General features: G+C 40.2%; 1 protein-coding gene across 1 annotated transcript; it reads right to left on the minus strand.

Annotated features, from left to right (window-relative positions):
• Positions 1 to 1,930: 1,930 nt before the first annotated feature.
• On the minus strand, positions 1,931 to 8,171 carry LOC144577414 (uncharacterized). Its single transcript, XM_078334993.1, has 2 exons — positions 7,944 to 8,171; positions 1,931 to 4,563 (listed from the first exon to the last, which is right to left on the minus strand). The coding sequence occupies exons 1-2, from the start codon at positions 8,096 to 8,098 to the stop codon at positions 4,407 to 4,409; spliced, it is 312 nt and encodes a 103-aa protein (XP_078191119.1). The 5' UTR covers positions 8,099 to 8,171; the 3' UTR covers positions 1,931 to 4,406.
• Between the last annotated feature and the right edge of the window lie 2,455 nt (positions 8,172 to 10,626).

Consider the following 10,626-nt stretch of genomic DNA (forward strand, 5'->3'; position numbering starts at 1 on the left):
ATGCTAAACCTGGAGCTTATCTGAGGCTTTCTTGGAAAGAAACTGGCTTGTATTTGGTGTTCTGAGATGCAATTTTCTCTCTTTTGATTTTTCTGGAAATTGAAACCTATCTGTGTTTTACTTTCCACATAGTTATCAACATTTCTGATACATTAATGATACTCTAATTGTTTTCCACTGTTATGTGTTTGTACTTTTATAAAGAAACTGTCTTGTTTACTTAAGGTGATTTTTAACTCTTAAAAAAGTGGAGATGTGGCTGGGCGCGGTGACTCACGCCTGTAATCCCAGCACTTTGGGAGGCCAAGGAGGGTGGATCCTGAGGTCAAGAGATCAAGACCATCCTGGTCAACATGGTGAAACCCCATCTCTACTAAAAATACAAAAAAATTAGCTGGGCATGGTGGCACGTGCCTGTAATCCCAGCTACTCAGGAGGCTGAGGCAGGAGAATTGCCTGAACCCAGGAGGCAGAGGTTGCGGTGAGCCGAGATTGTGCCATTGCACTCCAGCCTGGGTAACAAGAGTGAAACTCCATCTCAAAAAAAAAAAAAAGAAAAGAAAAAGTGGAGATGTATACATTTGTTAACAATGCCATGAAAGCATTTTCTTTCTCCTGAGGAAAAGTGAATTTCTTATCAAAATATCTGGCTGACCCTATAATTTAAATTAAAATAAAATTTTGGAGAAACAGAAAACAAAAACTGTCTTGAAGTTTCTGTGGCAGGTATGGAATTAATCATGTGTGTACAGTCTACTGCAGCTTGACCTAGAACCTTTCCTATGAGAGATTCTTCATAATAAGCTCTGCATCCATAGGAATAAAACTTCATTTAGTGGCCCATTCATTTATTTTTCCCCTCTCTGCATCTTCAACATGCATTGTATGTGCATGCTGAATCATTTAATCATCTTTATACTTTTCCTTAATATGCATTAAGCTATCAATGCTTGGGTTCTCTTTTTCCCCTATCCTGAAAATATAAAATACTGGAAAGACCTGTTTGAATAATGTATCCTTAATGAGCATTAAAAAATTTCAGTATATAATTTAAGATATACTTTTATATAGCTATTATAGAATGCCATAACTCTAAAGGGAATTACAGTAATTTATAGTCAGAATACAGTTTATAATGAAAAATATACCAATAAATTCAGAGATTTGAATAAACTAGTTGCATGTAATTTTATTCTCATACTTTCTTTCTTTCTTTTTATTTATTTATTTATTTTTGAGATGGGTTTTTGCCATGTTGCCTAGACTTGAACTCCTGAGTTCAAGCAATCCACCCGCCTCAGCCTCCCTAAGTGCTGGGGCTACAGGCATGAGCCAGCCCATCTGGACTGTTCTCCTACTTTCTATACATTACCAGCCTCAGAACATTTTACAGCTAGTGGCTAATAATACTTGAAATATCTGCCAACCTAAAATGCAAGTAAAGCTAACATAAGCTGTTATATAGTAGACCATGATATATTAATGGAGATACAAACCTAGTGCTGAAGCTTTGTCTAAATCAGAGTAATAAGATACTCCTGGATTTCTGAAGCTATTTGCCCCATTCTCTTCACAAAGCAAAAAGGAAAATAACACTAACAGAAGGTAGCAGTGCTACAAAAGACAACAATACTGTCTATTCTAAACAGATAAAATGTAGTGATTTCATACTTTAAAAAAGACACCAAAAACAGTTCTCTCCATTGCTTTTGACCAACTCCTTCTCAAGTCAAAGCTCCCCTCCCTTGTCTACCCTTCAGGGTGAGACCCAAATTCCAGCTCAGGGAAAGTCAGTAGTAATCTGGACTCCTGTGGGGGTCCAGCACGTCTGCCGGGGGGCTTCCGACCAGTGGAGAGCCTCAGCCCCACTCAAGTGTTCTTAACCTGGAAGAGGGAGTGCGCGGGAGAAAAGATAGATAGAGAGTGGGGCCTGGAGGACTGCCAGGCAATGCCGGAGCAAGAAGTGCCAAGACAGCAAGTTTATTTGTGCAAACTACAGGTTATATACCTTTCAGTGCTTGAGGAGTGACGTACATTCCATTGTATCTTGAAATAAAATCAAGAACAAAAAATCACAAGAAAAGGGGTACAGAAAGTATGACTCTTAATCAAAGGGTGTACAGCAAAGGGACAATAAAGTTTGCAAAAAGGGGGTCATAAATCTAAACAGGTATTTTGCTAAAATCAGTTAAGCAAGTAAGATCGTTTACAAGGTATAGCTGGACCTTTCCAAATGTCATTCTAACCTTGCCTATTCATATAGGATTATATGCAAACAATATGAGTGAGTTAGCAGAGGTAAACAAAGTCATAGAGTTATTGTGCAGAGAAGGAACTAGGAGGCACACAATGTCTAACCATACAATGTCTCGTTAGACCACAAGGTCTGAGCTCAGCCATTCTGTTGCAAATATCAGAGGCAAAGATTGATGTTTATAAAATCAGTGCAACCAGACTTCCTCTTTTCCCTTAGCTCAACAGCCTCCAGGAGAGGAGAAACGTGTATGGGCTCAAGCTCAAGATGGCAAGGGTCCTGTCAAGGGCCCTTTGCAGGAGTGATCCCCACATTTCCTCCATTTTTAGATTTTAAATGCAACTCAAAAAGTTTAAGCTGCATCTTCTGGAGGGAGGAGAACACAAGGCGAAAGATGAAAGGCAGGTACACGATTAGTAAAAGAACACAGCTACCAACTGCAATGATTGAAGAAAATGATGGTAGATGGAAGCCCTGGGTCCAAGAAGACAGGGTGTTAACAATGTCACGAGCAATTGTGGCATCCTCAGGAAACTCTCTGCGAGAAAAATCAATAGCATGAATTTGTTGTTGCAATTTAAGAATATCCAATGACATATTATTATGACTCCATATACCTTGTAAGTGAGCCTTAACTAAGGGCCAATTCCAATGAGTATCATTATAGGGAGTATTAGTAACACAAATATACTTAAAATCCACATGACAATGAAGAGTAAGACGATTTTGAATATTATACATCTTATCTCCAATTATGTTAACAGTTTCTTCTAAAGCATTAAGTTTAACCTCAATTTTTTTTCAATGTCCATTTAAGTTCCCATAGTAACTGAAATATTTTTTGCCAAATGATTAATATAAAAATCAGTTTGAATACTATGAGCAAGACTAACAGCCGCAGTGGCAGCAGTAGCCACAACAGAAACAATAGCTATAATACTAGCAATGAGAATACCAATAAATCGTTTGGGTCTTAACAGAAGTTCACGAACTTCATGAAAAATTTGTAAGGCTCTTTCATCATACCAATCACCAGAAATGTTAACAGGAAGCAAAACATAAGGAGGTTGATGGACAATCAATATTGTAGAAGTAGGAAACATAGAGGAGTCCATACAATTGGTGAGGGTACAATTAATGCAAGAAATTGAATAATGTCCATTGTTTTCAGAAAAAGAAACATTACCAAGTAAAATAGCGTAGGGGGGATGCAACACAAGATTGAATGTATACATGACCTTTACCTGGATAGGCAAGGCTATGACAGCCAGCAAAATAATAACTGGGGTACAAAGAGAAAAACAATTTCCAAAGAGAGGTGTAAGTTGTGCCCTTATCAGTGGTAAAAATAGGAGTGCTCCTCCCACCTGGCATTTCATAACGAGTTAGATCATCACGTGAAGGGTTAAGGATGGACCAGTCATACAAAGTAAAACCAGAAGGCAGAGTATAATTCAGAGCTTGTTTTTGATTAGGATAACAAAATTGCCATGGGGGAGAAGGATCAAAGGGAGTGTTGCTAGAGTGACAAAGTTGTCATTCCATGAAAGGAAAATCAGGAGAACAAATGTTAGGAGATTCCCGAATACTAGCATAAAATAATGTCAAATCTCTTTTAGAAACAGACTCACCGGGGAAGAGAGTGGAAGGGCCATTGTATGTTTTTAATTGCTTAACTCCTAGAGGAAAGCAGAAGTTTCCAGGAATAGGCAGAGGAGAGGAAGGTTGTAAAGAAACATAATCACTGTAAGAAAATTTATCATATATAAAAGAAGCATAAAAACACATAGGAGGAGCAATGGCCTGAGCTGTATATGTGTAATTGGCAAGTTGAGGAGTAACATGAGAGGAAGAAGGAAAACCAAGCATAGAGGTATCATTAATGTAAACAGGAAAAGCAGGATCATCCCAAGTAACAGGTCTTAAGACAGGTGGATCAGGAACATAAGCTCACAGAGTTTGATGGGTGGAGCGGGGAGAATGAGGCACAGGAAAAGCAGTAGCTTGTTCACAAGCCAAAATAGTAAGCATAGCAAGAAACAAAGTAACAGGATTTCTAGAATGTCTTTGTTGCCGAACAAGATCAGAGGCTTCAGCACTAAGACGGCGAAGTTGATTCCAGGAAGGTAGAGATACATCATGGTATGATAAATTACGTCTGTTGTTCTGTCGGGACCGGTGTCTGCAACGAGTAGGAGTCGTCACTCGCAGTTGACGAAATCTCGGGATCAAGGAGTTTGGACTTCGTTTGTTGTTTATGTTCATGCTTTACCAGGCATTCAGGAACCCAAATAGGTGAATCAGCAGACCTAGGAAAAACACAAACATGTCCTCGTCCCCATATGAGGACTGGATCTGGGCCATGCCACTGATTAGAAAGGGCATCTTTCCAGATAACTTCGGGGTGAGCCTTATGATCAGGATGCCAAAAGCAATCAGCAGCAGAACAGTTGTTGTCATCCAAAGTGAGAAAGTTTAGTACATAGAGTGCATGACGAAGCCAGTCATGCGGAGACTTGGAAAAAGACACAGTATTAGAATTATGTTTCAGTTTAGATAGCAGATTTTTGAGAACAGCATGAGAGCGTTCAACAATACCCTGGCCTTGAGGGTTGTAAGGAATACCTGTACGATAAGAGATTTGAAATTGGGAACAAAATGACTGAAAACTTTTACTCGTATATGCAGGACCATTGTCAGTTTTTAAAATCTTAAGAGGACCAATAATAGAAAAGACCAAGAGGCAATGAGAAATAACATCCTTAACTGCTTCTCCGGTGTGGGCGGAAGCTACAAGAAAATGGGAAAAGATATCAATGGTAACATGAAGAAATTTAAGCTTGCCAAAAGGAATAAAATGTGTACCATCCATCTGGTAAACATGAGCAGGTTGCAAACCGTGGGTTAACTCCAAGATGAATGGTCTGTGGGAGAAAAGAAACACAGGCAGGGCATTGTTTAACTATTTGTCTTGCCTGTTCCCTAGTAATGTGAAACTGTAGTCAGAGGCTCCTTGCGTTTTGGTGATGTATAGCATGGGAAGACTCGGCCTGCTGTACAGGAGAAAGAGCAGGAAAAATATTTTGAGTTAGGGCATCAGTGGCAGAATTTCCAGTAGCCAAGGGTCCAGGTAGGTTAGAGTGAGCTCTGATATGCCCTATAAAGAAAGAATGGAAACGGCGTCTAAGAACCTGTTGGAGAGGTAAGAGCAAGGAAATGATGGAAGAGGAGTCTGAGAAAGATAATGGAGCTGTTTCAAGGTTCTGAACTAAGTTAACAACATATTGGCTATCAGAATATAAATTTAAAGGAAAATCCCAATTTGAAAGCACATGTTGAACAGCAAGTAATTCTACTCTTTGTGCAGAGCGTTCCTCAGTCTGAAAAGAAAAGGATTGATCATTAACTACTCCAGCAGCGATGCCAGATGCTGATCCATCAGTAAAGGCTAAATAAGCGGAAGGCAAAGGGGTTTTTACACAAACCTGTGGAAAAATAAGAGAGCATTGAGAATAAAATTGGAGAAATTTATCAGTAGGATAATGACATAAAATTTTACCAGGATATCCAGCAAAAGCAATCTGCCAAGAATCAGAAAGTGTTTAAAGCCATTGTTGTTGTAAATTATTATAAGGAACAACAATCTCCGATGGTTCATAACCAAAGAGTGTTAGGGCTCTGGATCGGCCTTTGACGACCAAAGTGGCTAGAAGGTCAAAGTAAGTAGTGATGACCTTGCCTCTACTGGCCGGCAGAGGGAGCCACTCTAACACTCCCTGTTGCCAAAAAACTCCAGTGGGAGGATACTGTGTGCCAAGTACACAATAACAGCAAGAAGTTTTCACAGAAATTATGGTAAATTTTTGTTGTCTTAGAGACTCACTAACCAACTGTAGAGCCTGCTTAGCTGGTTCTGTCAGTTGCCTAGGAGACTTAGGGTCAGAAGAACCTTTAAGAATATTAAACGAGGCGGGTGGATCACGAGGTCAGCAGATCGGGACCATCCTGGTCAACATGGTGAAACCCCGTCTCTACTAAAAATACAAAAAAAAAAAAATTAGCTGGGCATGGTGGCGCGTGCCTGTAATCCCAGCTACTCGGGAGGCTGAGGCAGGAGAATTGCCTGAACCCAGGAGGCGGAGGTTGCGGTGAGCCGAGATTGCGCCATTGCACTCCAGCCTGGGTAACAAGAGCGAAACTCCGTCTCAAAAAAAAAAAAAAAAGAATATCAAACAAAGGTTTCAATTGACCAGTAGTTAATTTTAAACTAGGACATATCCAATTAATATCTCCAAGAAATTTTTGAAAATCATGAAGAGTTTTTAAATGACTTGTAACCAATACAGGAGTTTTAAGAGAAACCTGATGAGAATCAATAAGTCTGCCTAGATAATGGTAAGGAGTAACTAGCTGAACCTTGTCAGTAGCAACAACAAGATTAGCACTTAATAAATGTGCCTGCAAGGAGTTATAGATTTCAAAAAGAAGCCCTTCTGTGGGTGCAGCTAAGAGTAGGTCATCCATGTAATGTAACAGTAAGGCCTCAGGAAACTGATGACGAAGTGGAGAGAGTACTTTAGCAACATAGGATTGACACAAAGTAGGACTATTAGCCATACCCTGAGGTAAGACAACCCATTCAAATCTTTCATAAGGTCTGTCATAATTGGTGGCTGGTATGCTAAAGGCAAAACGTTTACAATCCTGAGGAGTTAATGGGATGGAAAAGAAACAATCCTTTAAATCAATAACTAACATATGCCATTCCTGTGGAACCACAACAGGGGAGGGCAGTCCAGGTTGAAGTGCCCCCATAACCACCATGGTTTCATTAACTTTAGCGTTTTCAAAAGCCAATTGTTTGTCCAGCATAGAGCTGGCTTCCTGATCGCCAACCCGATGAGTAATTGCCTCTAAGAGACGAGAAACAAATTCCTGATATAGTTCATCAGGTCCTTGGCAAATTTTAGATAGCTCTTCTGTTTTAGCTCCTTGAGATGGAAGTTGGCGCCATGCCTTTAGAGCTAATGTATTAATTTGTAACAAAGCTTCATCAGAAAGGGCAATTTGATCTTGCAAAGTTTCAAAAGCACCTTTGCCCACAAGCATATCTAAAGTAACCTGGCTTCTGGCATGGCGGTTGTGCTCAGACTGATTAAAAGCCTATCATAATAGGCTCTCCACAACAGAAAATCTCCACCAGAAAGACACACTCTAGTTAGTCTTATCCATTCAGCCGGTGGCAAGGCAGCTGTTGAAAAATTTTTTAAAATAGACGAAGTATAAGGTGCTGTTGGGCCATAATGCGTGACAGCTGCCTTAAGATCTTTCAGGAACTTAGGAGGGATAGCTTCATAATGACGGGTGACATTGCCTGCATTATCAGTAACTTCTATAAGAGGATATAATGATGCGCTATCAGCGTCGACAAAACCTTTATGCATGGACATCATGGCTTGTGTTAAGGGGGAAATGGGAGCAGTGGGGGTGGATCTAATCACCAAAGAATTAGAAGGTGCTTCTAACAGAAGAGGGTGCCTGAGCAACAGGAAAGCAGTGTTGTTGTTGCAAGGTGAGTGCTTTAGAGCAAAGAGAAAGTAAGTCTCTGACTTGATCAGAAAGGTCCGAGGGAAGGGTAAGAGTTACTGGGTTATGATCATGGCGAGGGGTGTTAGGTGGGGAGACATACCTGTCGGGCTCTTTCAAAACAGCCTCTGTCACAAGTTGGCAGGTATCCATAGGTGGATGTCTAGAAGAAGAATGGTCAATACCACGCTCCATTTGATCAAGAGGATCAAGTTCAGAAGTAGGAGGGGAAAAAGCAGCAGCAGGGGAAGAGAGCATTGCGAGAGCAAGGGCGAGCAGGTTCTGCTTGAGAGGAGCAGACACTGTCTTTAAGTTTAGACCAAACAGAAAGTAAAACCTCGGTTTGAGGTAAAGCTTTATTATGAGAGGCATATTGTTCAATTTTCTCACCAATTTCATCCCATGCAGTTTCCTCCAATATTCCTCCTTCTGGAACCCACGGGCAAATTTCATGAATAATGTGCACAAATTCCTCCACTGTTTTTAGCTTAATATCATGTCCATGTGACTTAATCATTTTTTGCAATAATTGTATAAACAAGTTACACTCCTTAGATTCTATATGCCCTATGTTTTACTCCAGATGAAACTGAGAAATTCTGTTTACTTTGACTTGTACGTACAACAAAGAGAGAAAAAAAATGATTAATATTATACAAAATCAAAAATAGAGAGCGTACTTACGAGAAAAGCCAAACTTACTGCTGCAGCCTCACCTTTATAACTTGAGCATCACTGTGATCCCTTGTGTCCAGGGTCCCTGTTCGGGCACCAGATGTGGGGGTCCGGCACATCTGCCGGGGGGCTTCCGACCAGTGGAGAGCCTCAGCCCCACTCAAGTGTTCTTAACCTGGAAGAGGGAGTGCGCGGGAGAAAAGATAGATAGAGAGTGGGGCCTGGAGGACTGCCAGGCAATGCTGGAGCAAGAAGTGCCAAGACAGCAAGTTTATTTGTGCAAACTACAGGTTATATACCTTTCAGTGCTTGAGGAGTGACGTACATTCCATTGTATCTTGAAATAAAATCAAGAACAAAAAATCACAAGAAAAGGGGTACAGAAAGTATGACTCTTAATCAAAGGGTGTACAGCAAAGGGACAATAAAGTTTGCAAAAAGGGGGTCATAAATCTAAACAGGTGTTTTGCTAAAATCAGTTAAGCAAGTAAGATCATTAACAAGGTATAGCTGGACCTTTCCAAATGTCATTCTAACCTTGCCTATTCATATAGAATTATATGCAAACAATATGATTGAGTTAGCAGAGGTAAGCAAAGTCATAGAGTTATTGTGTAGAGAAGGAACTAGGAGGCACACAATGTCTAACCATACAATGTCTCGTTAGACCACAAGGCCTGAGCTCAGCCATTCTGTTGCAAATATCAGAGGCAAAGATTGATGTTTATAAAATCAGTGCAACCAGACTTCCTCTTTTCCCTTAGCTCAACAGCCTCCAGGAGAGGAGAAACGTGTATGGGCTCAAGCTCAAGATGGCAAGGGTCCTGTCAAGGGCCCTTTGCAGGAGTGATCCCCACAGACTCCATCTTCCTCTTAAGCTTTATTTCCTAGTAGGCACTCTTCTGCTGGACATGTTTTAACCACATTGAACTTTCTCTCTGCTAATGGACAGGTCAAGTTTCCATTCCCCATACCTTTTTCATTATCTTCCTTCTACTTGATGAGTCATTCCTCACCCTTGTTGCCTTACACACACTTATTCTTTTTTTTAAGACTAAATCTAAATAATATCTTTTTGGGGAAAGTCTTACACAAAGAATCAACATTAACCTTTCCTGTGTTTATGAAATATGTTGTGCCTTTATCATTAGATTGTAGTGTATTTCAGAGATTAAAGTTGGCCTTCTGGACTTGAACACCATGACTTTTACAAAAATACAATGTTTAAATAAAATTCATATTGATGCAGGATTTTTTACTCCTTAGCTCAGCTAGATCTGAGTTATTGTCTTATAACCAGGAAAAATTAGGCCCAGGAACATCAAAGAGTGAGTGGAATAGAATTTATTAAGTGAAAAGGAAAGCTCTCAGCAAAAAGAGGGGTCCTGAAAGCAGGGTTGCTGGTTGTCTTCTTTTATAGTTGAATACAAGGGCTTCTAGGTCCTTTGATGGAGCTGGGCTCCCTATTTGCACAGGGCTCCAATTCCTGGCGGCTCTACCCCATCCTTCCAACGCATGTGTGGGTCCTTAGTCTGAGCCACTCCACTTGGTATATTTCCTTACTGTGCATGTGTTAAGGGATGGAATTTTTCACTGCAGGCATGTTTAGGCAACCCACCTGTGCAAGATGACCTTGGGGGAGTTGGGGGTTCTCCAGGGACCCTTCCCTATCTGCCAGGGAGAGTTCTCTGCCTCCTGCCTCTATCAGTATTCTCATGTCAATTCCAGGCTGAAATCATTTTTTTCTTCATATGCTAAATATACAAGTAGAAAGTTATATAATCAATTTAACTGTAAACATGTGATGTCATTACGTACATGATCTTAAATTATCCTTTTGAAAGAGAATACGTTTCTTTTTTAGTAGAAATGTTAGGTCCTCTGTTTTCATTGTTAACCACATCAGAATCCATATTATCACTTTTCACTTTGGAAATCTATTGCAGTACAGTAGACTCACCATGTGGTGGCATCCAAATGCCCAGAAACCAACAACATTTGGCCCAGTATTAGACATGTGTTCAAAAATGTAGACAGTCAGCTTTCTAGTAGGTAGCAACAAGAAATAAAGAGTCATAAGACAGTCATCTTAAAAGGGTGCTAGAAATGTT

The sequence above is a fragment of the Callithrix jacchus genome, chromosome 8 (genome assembly GCF_049354715.1).
Source record: "Callithrix jacchus isolate 240 chromosome 8, calJac240_pri, whole genome shotgun sequence".
NCBI classification, from domain to species: Eukaryota; Metazoa; Chordata; class Mammalia; order Primates; family Cebidae; genus Callithrix; species Callithrix jacchus.